Below are 25,767 nucleotides of genomic sequence, written 5' to 3' on the forward strand. Positions count from 1 at the left end.
TCTTAAAAACAAAGGCTATTTGTGGTCTCATAGTAGAAATTTCGGTTCTGTAAGGCCAAACAGATAGGCTAAAAGTATTACGGCGGGGACTTCTGTTATAAACTAGTTTACCTTCCCTCGCAGGTGGAGTTGGAGAAACTGTGAAGAATGCATAACAAGTCATATTAAGACACTTGTCATAAATGAAAATACTGCCAACATGAATTCAAATGAAGTATTTTCATATTGATAATGTTACGCTTTCCATTTCAATAGCAATATTTTCTTCTGAAATATAAATATGTCAAGCAAATGTGGGATGCTAAAGTTTTAATAAATGATCATTTAACCATCAAACACAACCCAAGTATGTATACAGAAACTTTTAAAGGAAAGTTGGCATTCAGCCAAATTCCTATAGGGACTAGCAGGGAGATGATCAAAAATGGGCATGAAGTAAGACTTCCTGTAAGAAGGTCTATAATTCAACATTATTTGACTCCACTGTCAGGGAGACAGTTGAAGGATAGTAAACTGATACCATTCTCAGTCATTTTTGTTACACAGTCTTAAATGATTGCAACTGTAGCATTTTATGTGGCCTTTTTTGGATTATGATATTTGCCATATTTGTATGAAAGTAGTACTTGACTTTATGTTATGAGACAAAAATTTTTGCCATTTCTCCTGAGTGCAAAAAAAATATTTAAAAATTACTACATCAAAATTATGGGAAAGTATTCTTTTACAAATAAAAATAGAAGACACGCGACAGTGTATCTGACAGTTGTGCATATGTTAGATTTAAAGGTTTTCAAAATCCCAAGTAAAACAAGACTGTTGTGAGCCACGTGGAGCTTGGTGTTCTTACTCATCAGGAAATGTCTGGATATAATACCTGTTTCAAAAGTTAGGGTCTAAAATGTAAAATCCAGTCTCCCTATTTAAATTTTAATAATACTTTCAAAATTTGACTTTTGGGATCCAGTAAAAGTTTGGATATTTTACTATTAATACTTGTAAAGGAAGGTTGTATGTACAAAATCAGATTTGGAAAAATTCAAGCTGATGAGTATGTGTATGTAGTGTAAAATATAAGAGGATTTCTTCACTCTATCCTTAATTTAACATGCCGTGATTTCAGGATTATAGAAATCTGGGAAAGCTTTTGGGAGTCTTAAATAACCTCTCCATGAAGCATACCTGTATGGGGCAATCACTGGATTTCCCACACTTATAAATTGGACATTTTAATAAATGGTATAAAGGATACCCTGTGAAATAAACAAGAATATATCCATTTAAATATTTGTCACTAGAATCCAATTTCAGTCAGCTTAATGCATTCATGTGTGCAGAATTAAAGCAATTGGCAACACTTTATTAAACTCTCTCAGAACATTCTCTCCAAAAAGCATTTCTTAATCTAGGAAATATGTTCTTGTTAAAGGAAAACACCACAGTGCAAATCTCTTGAAATTATTTTATATTTCTTTACTTCTTGGTTTGGGATTCCTAAAATATACCATAAAGAGTTATTCTCTGGCGAAATAAGCTTATTTCTACATTTATTGAATTATACACCTGTTTTTTATTGGTATCATGAGTATATACAGTTAAATACAAATTATAACCAGAACTAAGTCATTAACTCTCTTTAAGATATGCATTAAGCATGCTATGGCTTTTCCATGACATATGCACTACTATAAATGGATGGAGGGTGAATAAACAAGTTGTGAAAATAAATTTTACATTAATCCTCAAAAATATACTTCTATAGTTGATTCTTCCCTTGATATTTTTCATAACTCTATTTACAAGTAATAGGATTTATAATCATGAGGTAAAGAGCCTGGAATATGAAATGTTATGGTTATTTTTAAAACTTAAATGAAATTATATTTTTCCATAGAAAGGAAATACTGTTACTACTAATGAGTTTGCTAAGTAATACTTTAAAAAATCACCACAACTTTTTATGAGTTTAATAAGTTTAAGCAACATTTTATAGTCTTGCTCCTTTTTTCATTCGGACACAATACAGAGTCTTAAATTTTACAATGAATTGAAACATACATTATTCTGATTGATTTGGACAATAGTAGGTAGTAAATAAATAACATTTTGAGTGATATTAGAATTATTCCCTGACATATATGCTAACTTGGAATTCATTGCTGTTGCTGGTGAATTCCCATTTCTGTAGATCTTTTCCTTATTCTTCACAACACGAAATGATAGTATGTCTGTTCTTCACTCATTATAAATATCTTGGTTGTTGGTTAATGTTTAGCAAGGCAGAGAACTACAGCTCTTTCTTTTCCTGATGACTTCTTTCCCTCTGTTTGGTAAACCTCCTATGCCTGTGATTTGATCTTGAACTACTTGGCTAGGTCTCATTTCCCCATTTGAGTGCCTTGTGGGCTACTGTGCACACGCGGGTTTATTTTCCTGTGAAGATGAAAAATATTACTCACTTTAGAATGGGAATGGATGGAGACCAAAGTCTTCACATTTTCCCAACCTGTGCTTTACAATTAGGGGAAAAACTGAAAACGGTTATTCTTGTTTGCCCTCCCAGGGGCTATAGAGAGTCATATCAGCCCCTTTCTGTTCTTCCTCTTTTAAGGCCTAAGTGTTTGTTTTCAGTGACTGTATTCTTAGCTGATAGTCCATATTTGATCCCAGGCCTCCAGGATTTGCATTTTATTCTGCATTTGCATTCACATTATGTCCCATAGAAACTCTTTAAAGTGGAGTGTGTTTATGACTATTATGAAACTCTGGAAAATGAAGTTTATAATGAAATCAACAGTCATCAAAGGACAATGAAGGGAACAATTTGATATAAAACCAGAGTTTTCTCATCCCATCCTAACTTGTAAAAGGCTTATTTATCTCTCTTCTTTTACAAATATTAGAAGCCGAATGAATAAGAATTTCTTCAACAATAAAACTCCTCTTAATGTCTCTGTAACTATTTGGATGTGTTCTCGAACATTAACTTGATTTGATAGACAAGCTATAATTAACTGTGACCTATAGTGTTTTCTGTTATTCAGAGACTATTCCTTAGCGATTTGAAAACTTAATTTCCAGCTAAATGGTGTACACTGTCTGAGGTTATAAAGGCATACTTACACTATTTGCAGGAAATAGTTTGTGTGTCTGTAGGGCTTCAAAAGGGGATAATGGGGTTGGGGGGGGGAGGATAACCATTTTTACAATGTAAAGTCCTAGCAAACTAGTGCAAATGAACTCTTCTCCCCGCTCCCCCCACCCCAAGGTAGTTTACCTTTCTATTGTTCACTGCAATGTTAAAGTTTTTTTTTACACTGAAGGAAAAAAAAAACAAAACCCACAAAGAAACAACGCTGTGTATTTCATGGGACAAAAAGTCAGACATGGCATTTTAAATTTAGTTATTTCATTGATCATAAAAACCAGTAGTGTAGAGAGAATTAAAAATTGCAGCCAATAGGTAAGATGCTATTAGCTATGGTGCTACAATCAGAATGGACATTTTAGCAGCAACATTAAATGGGGCATTTGGGGTTCACTTGGAACATTTAGTTGGAAGTTCCCACCAGATCTGGAGTTATTTTAAACCCCCCACTTAAGTATATGTTAGTTTTAGAACTTTGTGATAACTAACTCACCATTAAAGGTTACTTTTATTTGAAATTGTTCATTCATAAGAGACTCCGTCTCCTAAGTACCCACCCTGCCCTTCACTCTTGAGCAGTTCAGATAAATGTATGATTTATTTACAGTCTATTGTATACATTATTTATGGGAAATATGCTATAACTCTACAGAGCATATGGAATTTATCTTTGCCAGATATGGGTGGCCTCTCTGCCAAAATTGGCATAGACCTAAGAAGATAATAAGGTTACAGATAAATCTGGGTGTACAGATAAATCTCATTACGCATTTGAATTTCATAATTCCAGATGCAAGTGCATTTTCCCATTTTTTAATTTTAATTGTCATAGTTTTGGGGGCTCTAGTTTCTGCCAAAGAGAATCAGGAACTTGACATTTTAAATTGATCGTGGTGATAAATTAATTTCTTTGAAGGGGAAAAGATACTGAGTAGCAGAATCATTTAACCCCTTCATTTCTCTCAGCATGCTTCTCTGTCCGTTAATGTGTTTTGAATTTTCTGAAGAATGTTGTCCCTGGAAATTTTAACCCTGGGTGTGTATGTGGTGGCGTGGCCTATGGTGGGATTTTGAAAGCTCTGTTCAATAACAAAACCATCAAGAAAAATATCAGACTCATCGTGTCCTGCATTTCCTTGCCCAAAGTAATGGAGACACGCAGACGGTGCTTGTTCTGTGCATATCAAATGTATTGTTGGTGTTCACGTATTTTTTTTTTTAGTCTAATAATTATTCAAAGCTGGTATCCATCTGCATTTGCGCGAGCATAAACATTTTTATTCTGGAATTTGGAATTTGCAGCAACTCAATTTTATTTTCCAAATTACCCTGCCATTTCAATTAGGTGCATTGTTCTTCCCTCTACTGTTTCGACATTCTAAAGATTTGCTTGCCACCCTAATAGTGAGTTGTTTGAGCGTCTAATATTTATTGAGGGCATGTAAAGAACATGCCAATAGAAAAAGAGGAGAATAAAACATTAACAAGTCAATGATGGGGCTTTTCTTCAGGTGTAGTATACACCTAATACTCCAAATACTCTATAACCGTTAAAATAGTATGAATAGCCTGCAGAATAATAGCCTTGGGGATGGCTGAAGAATGGCATTCTGGTTAACTGGAATTCCTTAAAAAGTGCACCAACAGTGCGACTCAGCCTCTTGCTTCTGGAATTCACAGTTGCTTTGGCTGAGCTCTCAGTTAAGTGCCTTGAAATATAGAAAACTTGGCCATTCCAGGAGCCAGTAATGCAAATTAAAGTTCAAGATGCTTTGAGAAAGACCTCTCCGGTGATTTTGCCCAAGATAAATGACGAAGGAAGGAATAACCCCCCCCCCCCCCCCCCCGCCTTCAAATTTAACATTATGAGAGCTTAAAGATTTAGAAATCCTGGAGGAATGTCAGGTACTTACAAAATAAAAGTTGATTGAAAATACAAAAAGCTGAAGTGCTTCCAGAAAGAAAACCACAGGGAAATTGTAAAATCCCCTGTTGCTAATTGTGAGTGGCTATCAGTGGAAAATATCAATTTCCAGGGTTCTTTTATCCAGAGTAGAGTGCCATAAGGTACTTGAATTCCAGACTGCATGTTGACTGATTTTTTTCGCCCTTCTTACATCAAAATTGTGGATTTTCTGGGCTGAGAGTTTAGAAGTAGAATAGAGAAAACTTCAGCCACACTAGAGGAAGAGCCAGTAAGTACACTGATTGCCACTCTTAGTTACAGCAGTGTCCCAAGAAGGTATATTCCCTGTAGCACTAGAGCTCTGGGGTTTGAACGAGGCTCTGCTGTGAGAGAGTGTCTACCTCCATGAGCCTCAGTTTCATCATCTGTAGCATGAGGATAGTAATAGAACACACATTATTGAGTTACTTGTAAGAATTAAATAAGAATGCATATAAAGCATTTAATATAGTAAACCTTAAGTAAACAGCACAGTACATTAAATAATATTTTATCTTTTTACTTGTATTCTGCCCAACTATAAACAACATGCATTTGACTTGGGGGGAAAAGATTGGGTAGTTTTTTTTTATCATAGGGTTTAAGAAAAATATCATTTTAATTTTTATGAGGAGGGATCATTATCATTCTGATTCCATTATAGTGTCAAAGGGATCGGTCCCTCAGCTGTGTTGCTGAGACAGCACAGTGAATTACTACAGATTCACTCTTACGGCCAACTTCAAATAGCAGTTATGTGCAGATCTTGTGCTAAGTACCTTTTTTCCACATTTCTGAGTGCAAATACGACATGGCTAAGGTCCAGTTGCTCACAAGGTCTTGTTAGCTACTTGTACTCAGAATACAATGTTTTCTGCGTTAGCAGATGTTCTTTTTGCTTAGGATGGTTGCCTAGAAAATTCGTGGTTTGAAATTGTTTCATACAAGACACTTTTGAGTTTATTTTATCTTAATTTGTTTGCAGAATGAGGAGCACTGAATGCTGTTACAAATGTGAAATAAAACATTGGGAAGCAAGCAAACATATAAAAGGGATTTTATGACTCTAGGTACACTGGCATAATTTAAAGATTCTTCTGCCACTCCTAATAGAAAGGATAGAAAATTCTCTGGATTTCAGCAGAAAGCTTTTAGCGGATAAATGAAGAATAAAATTTTAAATATTTAGGTATAAATATTTGGAAATATATGGTGCCAGGTGGATTAGAGCGTTTTAAAAAATGTAAACATTTAACTCTGAACTACAGTTCATAGATAGATTTCAGGAGTGGAAGCTCATAGAGTCATTAAAATAATTTAATACAGGAGTTTATTTTTATTAATAGCATGCCAGCCACAATACGATGGCATAGGAAAAGGAAATGTTATTAAAACACAAATTAGAACTTTGACTAAGATTCCTAGTGTAATGAGGCTTTATCATCTCTTCAGTTTATGAGATTTTTTTTTTTTTCCTCCACAACAAACTGCTTAGTAGAATTTGAACATTCAGTGCACTTGGATAATTTGTGAATTACTCATCTACTTTCCGGTTTTAAGATTTTTTTTTTTATATAAAACTGATTGTCACTTCTTGGTAGCAGTTTCTCTCTGCTTGTAACTTCTTTTCCCTGAAGGTACCTCCCCCATGTAGGAATCTAGATTCTCTTCTGAGACCCCAGTGGGGTCCTCATGGGATGGTGTTGGCATTGATTCTCAATGTAAAGCAATTGGGCAGGATGTATGTATCAGGGCTGTGCAGGTTTCTTACGGAACGCTTTTGGAGTATTTTGGGTGATGTTTTATATCGGTAGATGTTTGCTTAGCATTATTGATTCATTTAAAATTTTTGGATGAACGAGTTCAGCAGTGCAGATGAGTGATGGTCTGAGAGCGTCAGAGTTGAGACCTAAAAGATATTAGACTGTGGGCAAGTTAATATTTTAAGGGGCATTGGGAAAGTGACCCACAGAGCTGGTCTTGGTCCAGAGCCTCCTGGGGTCTCTGCCCTCACCGTCCATGGCAGCCAGGCCTGGAGGAGAATGGGGCATAGGCTTGTGCAGGACAGCCAAGTATTTGAGGGCTAGAGGACTTAAAAAATGTAGTTGACTGCCAAGCTGCTTTACATTTCATTACAATGTAACATTAAAATTAGGTTTCCCACAATTTTTTTTGCCTGACTCCTCCGCGCATGGTGGGTGTATGCTGCTGTGTAGGCGTGAGTGTGAGTGTGCGCTTGTGCGTCTCCCCGAGTCTGAACCTGAGGCTTCGGTGATTCCTGGAGCTCAATCACCTGATACAAAACTTTTCATTTAAAGATGAAATTACTCCTTGGAGAATTTTCACCAAAGGCAAAAAGGAAAAAAAAAAAAAAAGCACAAAAATTCTTCTCCTCCTCTTTATATGCCTCATTACACAGAGAGAGAGGATTCAGTGTTTGAAAAATTATCATTTTTGTAAGTTTTATTTGTGGTACGTGAGAGCTGGGAAATGAACTCAATTTAACAGATGCCGTCTCTGCCTCTGCAAACTACCCATGACTACTATCATATGATCACATGTGTGCGCTTATGAATGTGTGTGTGTGTGTACTTACAGCAATACATCACAGTTGCTAAATTGTTAAGGTTTTCGAAATCCACCTTATTTGATGCAGAACTAGACACACTTAGGTTGTCTGTGAAGACACTGGCTGGCACAAGGCAGTCATTAAAACAGAGTCATAACTAAGGGATAATTGGATAGTCATTGAGATGCGTTGCTAGATTAAAAGTCCACAGTGGCAGATACGGTCGGGCTGGAAGGGTGCGAAGAGGAAGTGCGGTGTCTCGGTGAGAGCCGCAGATTCGGAGAGCAGTGCTGGGTTTCCATGGTCTCACCACCAATTTACCATCTGCCCCGAGTCCCCAGAATTACCCTTCAGGCCTCTCTTAAGTGGGGCAATAAGCATATTTTATCGCAGCATTAAAAAGGGGCTCAACAAGAACCCTGGCAGGCCTACAGACTTGGCAAAGGCAAGGAGGGCGGGGACAGGGAAGGAAATGAGCAAAAGGAGAGTCGATGGAGAGACTCGGAAGAAGTGTGCAAGGGAGATAACCTCCTAACGAGCGGGCCTCCCCGTGGAAGGCAGGTGTGGGCCACGACCAGGCACGGCGTCATCTCCCGCCGGCTCTGCCCAGCACAACCGTCACCTCCCCACACTTGTTCATGGGTCAGCAGGACAGAGCGTGCACTTAGAAGAGGTTTCACCTCCAGACCGTTCCCAAGCGCATTTTAATGCAACCCCTGCATCCACAGCATGTGTGCACCCTGAAGTATTCATCTGTGAGCTTCTGGTATTTAAAAACATCTCAAAGCTTACAGGGGAAGAGGGCAGGTGTACTGTGTTCAAACAAAACACCCTGCTCACACTTGTCATGGTTAAGTGAATTTTGCTTAATGATTTCCAGGGATTCTTTCGAAACCCATATGAAGAATTTCACATTTTTTTTGCTGAATTGCTTGAATTTGAAGTTGGGTAGACATAGCCTCAGGGGCGTATGTTTTGAGAGGAGCAGGCTTTACCTCGGGCTCTAGCAAATTGTAGGTGCTCTTTGGTTGTTGAGAGAGTTGAATGCTTATACGCATGGTGTGTTCCGGTTATCAAGCAGGTGTCACTAAGATTTTCAAATAGGAGTGTCAGCATATCAGACTTCAGACTTTTTTTTTTGAATCCTCACTCAAGGATATGTTCTTATTGATGAGAGAGAGAAAGAGAGAGAGAGAGAGAGAGAGAGAGAGAGACAGAGAGAGAGAGAGAGAGAGAGAGAGCTAGCGAGCGAGAGAGAGAGATGGAAACATCAATGTGAGAGAGAAACTATCGGTTGCCTCCTGCAGGTGCCCCGACTAGGGATCGAACTCACAACCTTCTGGTGTGTGGGACGATGCCCCAACCAACTGAGCCACCCACCAGGGCCCCTAACAGACTTTCCAATACTCATAAATAAATGAAAATCTCAGCATCTCCTATTTCTCAACTTCCAACACATACAGGTAAACATGTGTGCCTTTTCATAGTGGCACCTCTGCATGGGTCTTTCTGGTCCCTTTTCCTCAGATGACATCATTGATTGAGAAACATATAAGGAATCAATCTGCTGAGGTTCTGTGCCTTTAAGGATCCTAAGAGACATTGTTTAGACAGAGGTGAGAAAGTCTGGCGGAGGGGACCAAGGAGATGTGACAACGCTGGAGGTGTGGGATGGTGGCACTCAGTGATCCTGTCTGCTGTGTGTGCTTCATGGGCGAGCATAGTCATGTGTGTGTGCATGTATGTATGGACACGTGCAGATGTGGGAACTGGAGTGTGTGTACGCAGGAGCATCACTCACATGGGTGTATTCCCCACCTGGACTGGTGACTCCCCCGACCTGGAGGGGCTGGATGGTTCACTTGAGATGCGCCAGCTCTTTCAGGCCCTCAGCAATCATTTATTCTAGAGACTCTGCTGGTTTGAAAACGCAAATGAGAAGAGCAAGAGAAACCCGCCCATGGATAGGTGCAGACTAACTTTCAGTTTTGAACACTATGATGATTTCATCATTTTTCACAGAGCTGCTATGTATGTCAGGATCACCAGACTCTCGTTTATCCGTGTTTTGGAATAGGACAGGAAGTGTAGAAATTTGGAAGAAAAGAACCCCACTATTTCTGGCCTGAACAAAGAAAGATTCTGGCATCATACTGATGTGATGGATGACCAAGAGAGGAGATATGTCAAAGTGCTTTGTATACTGTAACATGATTTATAAATATTAGGGATCAAATTAGACTTGATAGCGTGGGGAGGAGCAAGCCACCTGTAAAATCATGTTATTTGAAGGTGAAAATAAGATCAGTTTGCATTCCCTGAGCACACACCAGCTGGGAGATAGCCCAAGGCATACCAAGCTGTATGCTAAGCCAGCTCGGGTTAACCCTTCGTTCCAGAAGGTCTATAACTGAATACACCTGTATGTAGATATTTCAGGGTTGACTAGGTCAGCCTGTGTTGTTACATGAACAACTATAGTAAATTCTATTTATTGAGTGCTTGCTGCATGCCTGGAAACTTATGTATGTTATGTCTGCAGAGGAGTATTTCTTTATCCCCATTTACAGATTAGGGACATGAAGAGTTAGGGAGGTTGTGACTTGCCTAAGACCATGTAAGTGTTGTCGTCAGATTTCACACTGGGATATGTGTAGCTTCAAGTTTCCTTTCTTTGGACTGTGTTATACTGCAACTGAGTGTTAATATATTTTTATGGTGGTGTGTGTTTATGTGAATGCGAGTTTGTGATATGTTTTTAAATCATGCAAGTCATTTTTAGATGTTTTATGATATTTAATATAGGAGAGCATAGCATCTGGTGACAATTTAACACAGCGATCCTCTATATATCACTTAAGTTATTCATTTATTTATTCAAAAACATATTTGTATCTAATGTGGCATAGACATTGTCCTGGGATGGAGGGTAAAAGGGTGACTAAGGTATAGTCCAGGACTGCAGAACATTCATAGTGCAGAACTGTAGACAGGCATAACAGGTCACCACACAACAATATGAGAGTCAAGTGATAGAGGAGGGCATGAGTGCTCTCAGTGCTCTGGGGAGGAGAGCCTCACCCATCCTTGGGGAAGTGTGTGTGTGTGTGTGTGTGTGTGTGTGTGTGTGTGTGTGTGTGTGAAGGCATTCTGGGGAAGGAAATATCTGAGCTGTGACTTAATTAAGAAAGTAGGAGGTGATCAGGGGCTGGGACCAGGCAGGGCAGAGAAGGGCAATCCCGGCAGGAAGGAAGGGTGAGGATGGGCCTGAAGGGCGGAGCACCCTAGGCCGTAGGGAGCTGTCAGTTCATTTGACAGGCATTTCCTGAGTGTCGGGCACTATGCTTGATACGCAGGATGCAGAGGTGAGCACAACCTGTCCTCATGAAGCTTATATTCTAGTGCAAGCATGTCAAACTCAAAGGCTAACACAGGCCAAACACATGAGGCATGTGGCCCACGGGCCATGAGTTTGACATGCTTGTTCTGGTGGAATAGAACTCTTTTAAAGCTGAGGAATGATTTGACTTGAACTCTTTAAAGCTGGGAGGGCCTTAACAAGAATAGCAATCTCTAAGTTGAAAAGTGAGGAATTTATTTGAGAATTACTTAGGGGGCCTACTTAGGGGTGAAAATGGGCAAGATTTGATGCCTGACTGTGTGATGGGGGACGGGGAGAATGTGTCCTAGGCGGTTCTGAAATTTATGCCATGGATGGATGGGCTTATACCGACTGGGATCAAGAACAAAGGTAGAATGTATAGAAGGTTTGGTGGAGAGAGTTTAGCTTGGACTTGCCGAGTGAGATGGACATCTCTGTATGGAGATGGTTTAGCAGCAGTTGGCCATACAAGTCCAAAGACCAAAGAAGAGATCCAGAGACATAAATTTTGTAGCATATGGGTGATAATTCATATCACAGCAGTGAAAGGAATTGTCTAATGAAAACATGACAAATGACAGGAAGACATGAAGTATGTCCAAAATTAAGGCACAAATGAAAAAAAAAAAAAAAGTCATGAAGGGAAGAAGAAGGAAAAAAGCCACCAAAGGATAGCTTCATTCAGGTGGAAGGAGAGTTTGGGAAGTTGTAGTGTGTCTGCGGGAAGGTTGATGGGACAGTTTAATTCACTGAGCACAGATGGAGTGCTGAGTATGCCCTCTACATTGTGCTGAGCCAGGAAAGAACAAGACAGGGAAGATTCATATACTAGCCTGGCCCTGGAGGAGCCTGTAGCTAAGGAGGTCATCGCTTCTATGTCACTACTTGACATTGGCTCTCAATGTCAAGTTAGAGTATAGACTCCATGATCTCAAAGGTCTTTCCAGTCCTAGTTTTTTCATCTAGCCCAGTGAGCATCTCTTGGAGAAGTGATTCTCAAACACTTAAAGAATCACATACCCCTTTGAGAATCTGATGACAATGATGATAGTTATGGACACTATCCCAATGGGAGGGAAATGTAAGTATGTACATAATCACAATTATTGTTAAAATAAGATCCTCCCCTTCTATAGAATGTCCGTGGACTTTAGATTAGGACCTCTTGTCTTAACAGATTTTCAGTAGATGAGAACATAGACATTGCTTGCTCTGAAATTATATACATTGAAGAAAAGAGCCTCTTTGGGACTTAATTTAGAACCATGACTAAGGTTTGCTGTACATCTCCTGGTAATGCAATGCATCATTGATTTTATTCTGTCAGCTTTATTTTACAAGTGGCCCCAAGCAACTCACAACTTCACAGATATATGATGTACATAATCAAATGCACATATTTTATTTTAAAAATAATAATGATGTTCGGTGTAACCACATTACAGTCACAGAGATATGATCTTGCAACTGAGATTCTCTAGTGGATGGATTTGGGGGGAGTTCTTTCTGATTAGGGCTGTCCTACATATTTATACTCGAAGAGTTCATGAGCTATTTCTGATCCTGAGACTTTAATCATGCTTAATGAACTGAGCTAAACATAATTCTTGTTCTGTTTTGGTAACCTTGTGGATTCTCTTAATGCTCAGCTTCATGTGAAGACACCGTTCTTGAAATGCTAATATCCAAAATGCTAATTCAAGAGGGGGCCACAAAAGTTAGATTTCATTTCAGAGAAAGTGCCCTCAATACCCACAGGCCTTTCCAGGAAGAGCAAGGCGGTGAGAAGAATGAGATTAGGTGGAAAATATTGGCTCCTACCTTTGGTGAACACAAAAATTTAAACATAGAGGTTGCACAAAATTTGGATAAACTGAGGTGGAATCCAACATTTCTTGCATGAATGCCTGTATAATGTGGCGATAGCTGTGAGAAAAGAGAAGCCCGGCATCTAAGACCCAACACAATGAAAATGCAATGAATCGGAATGCCTCACAGATCATAGCGGAATCAGAATTTCCAGCAAGGAAAATCTTTTCATGGTGAATTAAGTGGTGGATGAAGAAAAATGGTGATGAAAAAAGGTAGGCACAGATCACAAACACTGGGCTCAGGGCTCACCGCTGAAGATTTAAGAACCTTAGCTAAAGCTATGCAGAATAGAATGTGGGAAATTGAATTTACTAAACAATTAAGCATTGAATTAATCTACATCCTGCACAGTAGAGAAGTGGGGGAGGGAGCAGAGCAGAGCTGAATAAATCAGCGGAGCTCATTAAAAGATAGTGAATATATCAGGTCTGTGGTAGCAGAAAGGAGGACAGTTTTCTGTGTCGCTTGGCATAATTCTTTGGTTCTAAGTCACCTTTCTAGAGTCCTAGTCTTAATCAGATTATCAGACATGCTTCTGATGAGGTGAGTCTGTTGCTCTGTATTTTAGCTTGTTACCACTCGCTTGCCTATTAATTACAAGTCAGATCAGCAGTCCACAGGAGTAGTGAGGGACAACATAAATAAAATGAGAGTGCCCAGGAGATGTCACTCGCAGGATGGCGTGCATCCTGAAACTCCCACGGGTTCCTGCAGCCTCCCACATGCCTTGCTGGTCTTTTGTTCAATTACAGTTAATGCAATAGTTTGCCATTTTCTCCTTCTAATTATATTTTCAAGTGGGATTTGTAGCACATAGAAAAACATCCTTTTACATGTCGAGGCACCGGGGTTTTGTGCCTGGCATTGTCTGTCCCCTGGGTGCTGTACCATTCTTTCTGCAGAGCTCTGAATAAACAAGTCCCCCTTTTAGAGCTGCAGTTGTCCAAACTGAAAATTTATGCGTTAACTGTTTGCATTCTGAGCATGTGTTCCAGATTACGGCTTACAGCATTCTCCTGGTATGCTGAAGAATGCGTGTTTGTCCAGAGCACTTCTTTCACAGTTCCCACATCTTCCCATCACAGCCCTGGCAGGTCAATTAGCACTGACGCTGAGAATAAGCATCATGGCCGAGCCCAGCATACCAGGGGCGAATCTTCCTGTGACTTTCTTCCATTTTCCAGGCCGTGGTAATCTTCTGGCCAAGATGACAGAATCGGTTGCAGGCCAGCATCCTTCTCAGGGGCCGCAATCTCTCCCTGATTCTTACAGAGCATGCCTCTGAGGTGGCATCTTTCCTTCTCTCGCCCTGGCTGTCTGAAACATTTTGATCTCTTCAGCTCCCCCTTATCTTCTCTGGGACATGAAAACGCTTTTCAAGAAATTAGCAAAGAGCGCTTCGGTTTTGCTGCGCGTATTGAAAATCCTGGGAGGGCTGGTAAACTTGACCACTTACGACACAGTCATGACCCATTGACGTCCTGTGACTGAAAGTGATGTGGACATATTTTACATACAAGATCACCCTGCTTTCCCACTAATCGTCTGGAAGACAAATATTGCTTCCTGGAAGACAAAGCCAAGAACCAGCTCACTATTTTGCATCATCCCTACTGTGCGGATGACCAGTGACTCAGAAGGCTGTTTTTGAAAGCTAGCACTAAAAGCTAATTAAAATCTTTTCTGGTGATAAAGGGAGATTTGGGGGAAGTGTCACCATGATTGTTTTCCCCAAGAATTTAATTTACAGCCAATTTTTTCCTATCTCGATGTTACTTTCAAATGCACCCACTGATAAGAAGCAACATCTGTTTTCCGTTCAATAGTACATGAAGGCTCGGCATGGGGCTGAGTGTACACAGCCCATGTGAATCTATTGTTATCCTCATTTCTTTTTTGTCCCCGTGCCTAGCCCATTTGCCATGTACCATCCGGCAAACAGCTGACACATACTTGCTATTATGGACCCCGGCCTAATTGTGAGGTCTTAAAAGCTCTGCCATGTTTGTCTTCCAGGATGAATCAGAGGCCTCTATCTATCACCGCGGCCTTATGGACCACCACTCTCATTTTTGCCTTTTCAGAGTAGCAGGCTGTTGTGCCAGAGGGTTTGTTGATGTTAAAAATAGTCAGGATCAAGTGGCAGCATTTCTCTCCCCCCTACCCACCCCTTCTTGCTTGGAATGTTTTTGTTTTCCTTGGTAATAAAGCATGCAATTACTTACAGAATAACTATTTGTACATATCATTTCGGCTTAGAGGCAGAAATGGGCCAATTTTCATCGTGCCAGTGGAGCTCTGAGCTGGCAGCATCTGCTCAGGGGGATGGGAAAGGTGGCACGGCTGTCCCTTCTACCGTCCGTGGCCCTGTCATGCGATGGGATCTGGTGGGACCAATGGGATCAGACCACTCCATTTGGACTTCTGCTTTGTGTCCCCACAGCCCTCTTGGAACAGAGATCACGATGACACAGCGTCAACCCGTTCGGGAGGCACCCCGGGCCCCTCCAGCGGTGGCCACACATCACACAGCGGGGATAACAGCAGTGAGCAAGGTAGGAAAGCTGTTCTCCTTATTCTCCTTTGCTATGTGTTTCATGTTTTAAGGGTTGAAAAAAATAAATCAGAATAGTCTAGTTGGTGACTGTTATACAGCTTTTCCTAGAACATAAACCCCATGTCATATAAGAATCCGCTCATCTTATGCTATGCCCCTATCCTTTCCTCCTCCTGTGCCAGGCCAGCTGCCTGCCTGTCGCCTGGGCACCTCCATCAAACAGGGCCAGTGAGTCAACTGAGGGCAAGACTGGAGAAGTCAAAGTTGGAACGTATGTGGACAGTATGCTACTGATACTGTCCTACACGAATAAAAAGCATTATTATTATTTGCCCTTAGAGGAATTTTCAAGAGCTCACGAAGACACACCCACTAGGATTCCAAGTTAGCAATGTCTTAAAATGCTTAGAAGGCGGTGGGCCTTTCAGAAACCCATGTTGGGTGTCGCTCTCCACTAGGTTGAAGCCATTCTTCTGAATTTACTTATCTGAATCTCTTAAGTGCTTGACTTTATTGCAAGGCCGGACTACAGGGGATTAGGAAGAAAGGGAAAGAAATCAGATCACTTTGGTTTGTGTTGCTCTCTGAATACACATCCCCATGGATGGACCAGTCTGATCATAACTCGTAGGAAATAAACTTTTGGCCGGAAGCTAATCTTCAGCAAAAAGGTGGATGAGTATTCAGATGTCTTGCATTGATTTTTGATAAGACCAGCGGCACTGGCTTTTGTGTTCCAGGAATGCAACCAAAGTTTAAAGGAGTCTCCTCTATCTGAATCTGTAAAGACCGCTGCATTGAGGTTGACTGAGCCCACAGTAGGTACATACTTTAAAATCGGCTTCGATGATCACATTTCATTGGAGTGCTGTTGGCCAGCAAAAGAATTTTGTTTTCGAACTTCAACGCTCTCTACCAATTAGAATTGCAGTCCACAGTGAAGTTAGCCTGATGAGCTTGAAAACAAAAACAGGAAAGTTAATTTTTTTTTAGGCACATGGATGCTATTTGGACTGGGAGTCTCCCCCCCCCCCTTTTTTTTTTTTTTTTTTAGGCATCTGAGACATTTTCTAGTTCAAAGCAAAGTCGCTGACTTCATCACAACTCTAAGGCTAGTAAAAATGGAGCCCGGAATAGTAAACTGGTTGGGAGCTGAGACAGAAGGAGGTGACCTCGGCCCTCTGACTTTTACGGGAAAACGATACGCAGCACAAATCCACGGGGCCTTTTTTCTCTGGGGTGTGTGTCTGCACGTGGTGGTGCCATGGCTCACAGCGCGATAGCTAGGGTGACGTCAGCACTGGCCCCAGAGAGCCCTGCTTTGAGAATTCATCTTACACCAGCGCCCCCCCCCCCCAAAAAAAAAAAAAGTGGGAATGGGATTGCAGTCCTTTATCCTGTTCTCCAAAATTGCTACAGGGGGTCGTAGCCCAGTGCTTTTGTTTCGGTTTCTTTTTCTTTTTTCACTGCTGGCTTTTCAGATATCTGTCACCCATGAGCACGCAGGTAGTCGAGCTGCCGCTGCGTTGAAGGCTTGGGAACAGCTAACATGTGCTTGAATTTAAAGTTATAACGGACTACGTTTCCTTCAACATGATCTGATAAAAGGGTTTTCAGAGGGCAAATGCCCCACCCGAGTCTTCCCCGCTGACGTGTCATAACAAGGAACTGGGAGTTTCACATGTCCCTTTTCCCTTCAACAGTGCTCTCCAAAGGCCCATCTGGTGATGAACTTGATTGTGACCAAGAGCCAGAGAGCCTTGACATTGCTTGAGTTTTCCACTTACATTGTTTCTCGTTATCATTTTCATAAAAGACCACCACCTAGTAGTTGTTGTTTTTTTAAGCATTTTTTTCATACATCATCTCGTTGGAGTGATCTTAGTTGACCCTTTCTGAAACAGTCCTGGGTGGCAGATAAAACAGGTCTAGCCCCATTGGACAGACGAGGGGGGAAAGGTTATGGGGAAGAGTTTGTTGAGGTCCCCGTGTAGTGCCAGACCTAAAATTTCGGTTTCCTGATTATTTGAATAAGATTCTTGTCTTCCTGCTCTCTTTCCCCGGTTCTCCATCAAAGAACTAAAGTCAGTTCCCTCCACCAAGGTCAAATAGAAACGTCCGTCCTGACTGACTTCCCCTTCCTCTTCCCCACCCACTTGGTAATACAGGTGTCAGGGGTCCCACCTTGAGCCTTCCCCGTGGGCTGCCTTTGGCAGTGTGACTTATTCCTTGCTAAATGCAGAACGACGCCTAGAAGTGTTGCTGCAACAACTTATGTGCATTTCCATGCCAACCATGACCCTTCTAAATCTCCTTTTCATCCCCGAGACCTGAGGAGCCGGGCCTCAGTGCAGCCTGCGGATTAACTGTGCACAGTGGCTTTTCCATGTTTTCCCTGTCTGCCTTTTCTGGCAGACACGGGTGCGGAAGCCGTGCCAGCATTTGGCCCGTAGTGCATGTCCTAAACAGTTATTTACACAGTTTGAGTCCATTTTAGTCAACTGGGTAAATAACAGCCCTCTTCAAAAGATTTATAAATCCATAAATATGTCTTTATACATACCCAATAGACAGAAATAACTCAATCTGTCAAGAACATATCCAAAGAGGTGTTTTCCCCACAGACAGCAGTAATACATATTTTAAAACTTTCTCTGCTGTATTATTTGTACCGCATTTCTTTTCTCCTCGTTCCTTTTCAATTTTCACCACTTCATTATGGCACCCGTGGCACAAAAGGAAGAAATCCTCTAGGCTTTGGGCCTCTGTTAAAGAACCGTACCTGCCGCACAGGGTAGGCCCGTAACAGGCTATATATCTCGACTCAGTCCTGTTCTTTTGGACTTTCAAAGTAAATAAAAGAAAATAAGTCATCCAGGAAATTCGTAATGTTCTGAAAGATTTCAAAATACAGTAACAATTTCTAGTTAGCGTTGCAGCAATTTGGGGGATTTCGAGTGCCTGATAATTTTCCAAAGTAGTAGCTGTTGTGACTGATGGAATAGTTTTAGTAAAAATTTTTGCCTAAGCATAAAAAAAAAAAATTCAAAATTGAATCTTGGGCATTCTAAAGAGTATATATATCAGAAAGGTAATTAAGAAAAAGCAAAGTTTATTATTTTTTTTCAGGGGTTTACTGTCCTGTTTATTCCTGATTTGCGTAATAAATCTTTCCCCCAACTCACATTACTTATCATGCAGCTCTTCCTCCGGACATCTGCTTTCATTTGATATTAGCACTCTGGGCCCCTCGCAGGGAATCGGTGCTTTAATCAGCGAAGCTCCCTTAAGTGGGCACGGAAGAGGAAGGCCTAACAGATGTATCGGGTCCAGGGTTCTGCTGCCATTGCTATGACATTGATTTTGTCTACTCTTTAACTTCCTCAAAGCACTTCCAAAGACATGCGATGGAGTCCTTATTCTGTCCCTGTCAATTATTTGCCATTTTCCCATTTCAGAAGAGAAAAAAAGTCCAGCTCAGAAATACTGAAGAGTGAGTAGCTGTCAGAGTCCACTCTTGGTTTTATCACAGCTTTGGGATGGGGTGTTTGCAGGAACCCCCGAGCAGAGTCTCATAGGCTGAGGTAGGCACTGGCAGATACGTGGCTCTTTCACGTGTCTCATTTGTCCTACTGTGCATTGCTGCCCTACTGAGCGTCATCGGGGCCTGCTCTAGGAAGCATGTGGTTTGGGGTGGGAGAACACCAAGCCAGTCTGGCGCCTTTTTCTGTTCCTTCCCTGGAGGGCAGCCGTTCTATGACTCACAGGCAGCTTTACGTATGGCCGGCCCCATTTTGAGTTTGGGCGCTTCTCCCTTTTTTGGTTCAAAGTCAAGAGCCATGAATACATGATCACAATACAGTCATGAGATAACATAGTCAGGGCGGACAGTCAGTGTATTTCCATCTCTCGCTTGGTCAAGGAAGGAGGTCAGAGAGGTTGAAAGAGGCTAAGAGACTTGCCCAAAGTCACACTCTGGTTGGTGATAGAGTTGAACTTGAACCCATACAGTCTGATTCCAGAGCCCCAGCTCCTGACAATGGTATTCTAGGTGACAAAGTGCTCTCGCGTGGCTAGGAATGGAAAAACAGGTCATTTGATGGACATTCTTTCTGTTATCAATTGGACAACTCCTCCCCCGGAGTCCTCACTGGGCCTGGCGCTGTGCCTTGCAATAGTGACAGAGCTTCGAAAAAGACAGACTCAGCGTTAGCCTCAGGGGGGTTATCCGCTGCTGGCGAGTGAGATTCTAGTGTTGTGTGCTAAATAGAATGATGATTGGGATATGTACAGAGGAGCATGATGATTGATATGATTAATTTGTATTATGTATTAAGAGCCTATCCCATTTCACTCATTCACAGATTTATTGAATTGAGAATAGGAGCACAGAAAACAAGTAAGGGCATTTTTTTCTGGCAGAACACTTCCCACTTAAAGCTCACCTCATTTTCCTCTTTTGTAAGGATAAAGAAGAAGTAGAATTGCTACATTGAAATTTGATGTAAAACATTTCAACCCTAAAGGACTTTAACGGTTGCTGGAACCTCGAAAGCCCACTTATGAACTTCTCCTTTGGGGGGCAGGACTCAGATCAACAATTGTATCTTTGCTCCCTCTGGGAAAAAAAAAAGGCAAAAACAGCACGTTTCTTTAAAGAGGCCCAATTGAAAAGCACTGCTACTTCTTTATAATGATGTATCAATAGTTGCAATGCCTCCCACTGCCCCATCCCCCTCCACGCCAGCTTTTGTGTGAGTTCAGGCAACCTATAGGCAGAAGGCAATTCCATTTATTATTGAAGGGACTCTCAAGGCAGTTGTTTCAGACCTGTGAAGCCAGCAGGCAGAGCTGGAGGGGAGGGGGTGGGGAGAGCCAGGGGAGAGGGAGGTGGGGAAGGGCCACATTATGTTCCAGATGACTAAGCAACGATTTATATACCAGCTCGCCTTTTTACATGAAGAAGAAAAGTAATAACAGCCCAAACCCCGGGCGTTTGAAACAGTCAGCTGTCTGATGAATAATGGGATAGGTGGGAAGGAGCGCTCTGATTGGATGTCTTAATGAGCACATTTCGAACAGAGTTTGGGCTGCAGTTCCCCTTGACCTTTGCCCTTTATTGACCAAACTGACACTTCATTTTTCACATACTTCCAATTATGGCTCGGCTTAAGTGTTGCCCTCCCTCCTTTATTTCTTTCCTACGGACAACTTGAGAGAGAGGTGGAGGCGACAGAGGATATTTTAATTTGAAAAACTACCTTAGCAACTCAGGTTTAGGGTGTAATCTGTTATCTGCAGGTTTTTAGATGAAAACACACACACACACACACACACACACACACACACAGAGTGAATGCTGCTTGTTGAGAAACAGTCTTCTTTCTATTTTAAAAACCCCCACCTGGTTTTAAAAACAATGTTTAGGATAACCTAAGAACCCTGAAAATGAAGAAAAATGTTTAACAAAGAGTGGTGTGTGTGTGTGTGTGTGTGTGTGTGCTTTCATTTCATTTGTCTGTCGGCCAGAGTGAGTTGAATGAACTATTTTTGTGCACAGTGGCTTCTTAATTCTTGTACTTCGCGGGGAACTTCTTATATTTCAGTGGCCCTAGAATGCACTTCTAGTGGAGAGGAAGGGAACGTAAAATATAACTGGCCACAGGCCTCCGCCTTAGACCACGGCAGCCCCGCGTGTTCCTTTAGTTGCACTTAATGCTGGACTGTAAGTGGCCCCGTGGCTTCTGCAGGCCAGTGGCAGGCGGAATGGGAAAATGATTTCCTGATGGGAAAAGTCAGGTGTAAGAAAAGAAAGGGGAAGTTATTACACTCCGCAAACCCCGTTATCAAAAGGTCCATATCATTAGCTTATCACACATGTGGAATTAGATGGATAGACGGAATTGTTTTCCCAGGAACGCCCCAGGCGAGAGTCACCTTTCCTCTTATTGACTCATCGAGTGGGAGTAGCTGTTTTCTGTTCTCCATTCGCTTAACTTTTAGCATCATTGAAAGCAGGTCATCTTAAAACAAAGAAGTATCACTTCCCCATCTAAAAGTAGTAACTGTATATCAAGGGGCATGAACTTGGCCATGAGTGTCTTCACAGAAAGTGCATTTCCTCACTATTAGGCAATATCTCTAGTAAACTTGAGGTCATTGCTTTTCATCTTAACTGAAAAAAATGCATGTGAAATTATTTACTCCTAAATAGATTTCCCTCTAACACGGGACTATTTGTCTCCAATGCGGATGAAGTGTTAGCTGTTTTATTATGTAGCCCTCTGGCATATCCAGGGCATACTTTTACTATAATACGGTAATAAAAGAATGTGTAAAAGGCAGACAAAGGTTCTGTCTTTTTCTGTAAGGTGACCTCTGTTACCAAGTAACTGCTTTACTTATGAGCTTATTAAAAACTCAAAAAATGAGCTTTTCATACTTCACAGGCATTGATGTGAAAATGAGCTGTCCTGTGAGTAGTTTTCTTGATCATTTTTAGAACAATTGATTAGCCAAAGAGCTCCTGTCATTAGTTGACATTGACTGATAGCAATTTGTCACAAGCTCTGAAGGTCAGCGAGGCGGTTGGAGTTTCAGCATGCCTTTGATTGACCTTCACTGATTCCATCCTCATGTGATTGGGTTTGAATAGGTCTGGCCTTCGATGAGAAAAGACAGGGCATTAGTCAACAGGGTCATCTCTGATATTTTCTGTGGATTGCTCATTTTTGTTTATGTGTGAATTCATGGTCTGGATAGCTTATCAAATTTAGGACTCTAACTTTTGAAACTTAACACAATTCGGTCTTCCCCTTGTTTTGCCATGTTAGGGTGGACTCTGTATGTGATGCAGACTTTGCTACTGACAGTTGCCATTGCCACCTGTGCAGACATGGGTTTTTTGTGTGTTTTTTCGTATGGAATGGTTTGGAATTTTGTTGTTGGTGTTGCTGTTGGAGTTGTTTCTTAAAGAGTATCAATTCCGCTGTGACTTGAAGAACTTCTGAAATTGTGCACCAGTTCTTAGAATTCATTACATTGGTCTCTCAAGAATCATGGGATAGTTTTAAATTACAAAAGGAGAGGTAAAGAATTATATGCATTATGATGTTATGTCAATCATCATTTAGCCCTGCAGTCAGAAGATGGGGAAACTTTTTTAAAAATGCATCTTCCTTTTGGCTTCCCTCAGTCTGCATACATTAGCGCATGCTCCCTCTGTACCAGCCTTAGCCTTTCAGGGAGAGAGGAATATACTTTCTACTGTAGTTGACCCAGAAGGTACTGGTTCATAAGGCTCAGTTCTTTCCTTCTAAAATTGTAAGGTATGATTCCCGTCAAATACATCACATTTAGAAGAATGTATTCTGAACTCATATTAATAGCATGCATTTTATTGCCTTACATAAATAATAAAAATGGTCATCTGAGTTGTAGAAATCCAGATCTTAATGTGTAATTATTTAATTCCGTTTCTAACTGAGACCTTTCTCTTATTCTCTCTCACCTTCCCTCCTTCTCTCGGTTCTGCATGGGGTTTTAAACTATAAGCAAACACTTGTTTTTCAGGTTGGCCCTCCCAGGCATTCCAGGGCTACCACACACAGCCTGGCACAGCTTAAATGTGTGTTTCAGTTTCTACCAAGGAAAATAAACCAGGAGGGAATCCATTGTCCCACGTGGTGGATTCTTCACATGGTGTCATTCTTGGCAAGGCCAAAGTGAGGAAGTTAATTTTAGGGAAGCATCCATTTAATATAGCCCAAGGAGATAAAAAGAGTCTAGAATTGTAATCGTTTCTGCAGATGGGCCAAAATATTGTCATGAGTTGTATTTAAGCAGGGAAATATACATTTATACATTCTAGTCAAGTCATCAAAAATGTATAAGCACTTACGTATGGAGGTGCTCTGTGTGAGGCTATAAAATGAGTAGGTCATAGTATTTGCCCTCAGGAATTTTGTGTGTGCCATCAAGAACACCAAGCATATGTAAGTGAATTGTTCACTAAATACTGAGTATTCTTAGGGAGCCAAGTTTATTTATTTCACCACATACCAATTACCCAGACACAGTGAACTCTGGTCAGGGATGCTGACTGAAAGACAAGGTGAGAGGTATTTAGTCTAACCTGCAGAAGGACACCTTGGCCTTGGTCCTCTGAGTGTCATAGAGGCTCAGTATCCCATACAGCCAGGTGGCCAGCCAGGGCCTCTGCATGCTGCACCATTGGTGTGTCATTGGGCATTGCTTTCTCTCCCGTTAGAGACCTGGCTGCTGACTCATACTGATCCTCTTCAGGGAACCTTAACATTTTGGGAGCGGGGGTGGGGATCTCTTTGACAATGTGGTGAAGTCAATGGGTATCTTGTCAGAGTAATATTTTTATTAATGCATAAACAAAACACATAGGACTATGAGGGAAAGTAATTATATTGAAATGCAGGTATCAAAATACTTTTAAAAAAACACACACAAATGATCATATAAGGATATGAGTGCTCTGTAACTATGCAGTAAATATAAAGGTCTAGCAGTAATTCTGTTGTAATAGTGGTAAATGTAAATGACATCTTAAGGTATCTGTGACAACTGTATTGTGGTATATAAATATGATTTCCATTGGTGACAAAGTCTCAGGTCCTACTAATAGTTCTGTGGTTTGTTATCTGGGTATACACTTGAAAGAAATGCTAATTCTAATTAAAGGTTAGTGAAAGAAAATATAAATTTTTTCCTTCCAAAGTATATGGATCTTCTGAGTTCTAACCATGGACCCCCTTTTTTTAGGGGTGGGTGTATGTAGTGCAGGTTAAAGACTTCTAAACTTAAATGTCATCTGGTGGAAGTATTCTGTGACCCTGCAGATTGGGGGAAGTGACCCTCTTCTGTGTTGTCATGGTAGCCAGTGTCTTATCCTTTGTCACATATTGAAATGAGCCATTCATTCATCAGCCTCCCCGGGATGCTCCTGGGAAGGCACTAGTCTTCATCTTTAAACCTCCTATGCCCAGCGTAGTTATGGTCACATGGCCACTGATGGATAATTATTTATTAAAGAAGATCGGGAACCCTCTCATGCTTTCAAATTGTGACTGCACTGTGTTCCCTTAAGACTGGTTTCTTCTGGGTGGCAGATGGCTCATCTCACATGGCAATCTCTGTCGAAACGTAAATAGATACTGAGGTCTCACCTGTCCAGATGCCGGAGATGTGTTTGAACAGGAGGACTCAGGAAAGATTCAATGGGTAGCTCTTCTCATAACTTGGTGGTAGATGGGCTTAAGATTGTACCTTAAATCATGCCACCCATATAATTGCCTGTTCTGCCTCCTCCTACTCTTGGGTACCATCCTCTGGCCCAGAATGAGCTTCCAATAAAGGATGGGTCGGGGGCCGGTGGCAACATTTTAGTATCTTCCAAGGAACCTTAGGGCAGGGGGGAAGGACGAAATCCATGGCGGGAGTAACTGTGCTGCTGTGGGAGGGTGCTTTTGTCCAGTGCCGTTCCCAGCAGCAGACAGGATTCCACGCCAGGGATGTGATATGTAGCTCAGCTCCCGAATTTATCTCTCTCCCTCGTGAATGCTAGCACTAATTAAGGATAGTGGTAGAGGTTTTGGCTGTTGGCCTAGCAAAAACTAACCCAAACAGTAAATTTATGCCAAGCATTTTCCTTAAAAAGGGGTAGGCGTTGTCTACCTCGCACATTGATTGGTCCCAGAAGTGTAGTTGGTGAGTTGGGTTTTGCTCAAGTGTCTGCCTTTGTGGATTAGTTCAGTCTTGCAGATAATTTTCCGTAATTACTTAACCTAAAAGCATTCTGTTTGATTAGTACAATTAGCTTTGGCTTTCCCCCACTTACCAATATCAACCCGTATGCATTCCCTCCTAGACATAGATCATCTTATTTCCTAACAAGGAATGAAAGAAGAACTTCCTTTTACTTATTTCCATATCAGGAGAAAAATAGAACATGACCTTACCTAGGAAATTTTAAATTTTCTTCAAAACCATATATTTCTAAGAAAGGAGGAATTGAAGAGTGAATGCAGAAAACACTGAAGTTGCCAATAGGCTTGTTGTTCGATTATTAGCATTAGACCAATGCTGTCTCTTTAAATATTTTGTTTGTGGTAGCTTGAATGTTTCCTTCAGTGCTCTATTACAGCGGGACAGGGAGCATCTTGACACCCTTGTGTACTTTCTGATACCTTAGAAAAAATGAGTCCTAGCCAGGTTTTCTCAGTGGTTAGAGCACTGGCCCATGGACTGAAGGGTCTCAGGTTTG

At 41.2% G+C, this 25,767-nt stretch overlaps 1 protein-coding gene across 3 annotated transcripts in view; it reads left to right on the top strand.

The window, feature by feature from the left end:
• The window catches only part of MEIS1 (Meis homeobox 1), a 135,814-nt gene that overhangs the window by 12,573 nt on the left and 97,474 nt on the right, over positions 1 to 25,767 (top strand). For all 3 annotated transcript variants that reach the window (XM_054728364.1, XM_054728366.1, XM_008147533.3), the window contains one exon: positions 15,360 to 15,471. In XM_054728364.1, the coding sequence (XP_054584339.1) occupies positions 15,360 to 15,471 (112 nt within the window). The remainder of the gene's footprint in view (positions 1 to 15,359; positions 15,472 to 25,767) is intronic.

Source organism: Eptesicus fuscus, chromosome 16 (assembly GCF_027574615.1).
Source record: "Eptesicus fuscus isolate TK198812 chromosome 16, DD_ASM_mEF_20220401, whole genome shotgun sequence".
NCBI lineage: Eukaryota > Metazoa > Chordata > Mammalia > Chiroptera > Vespertilionidae > Eptesicus > Eptesicus fuscus.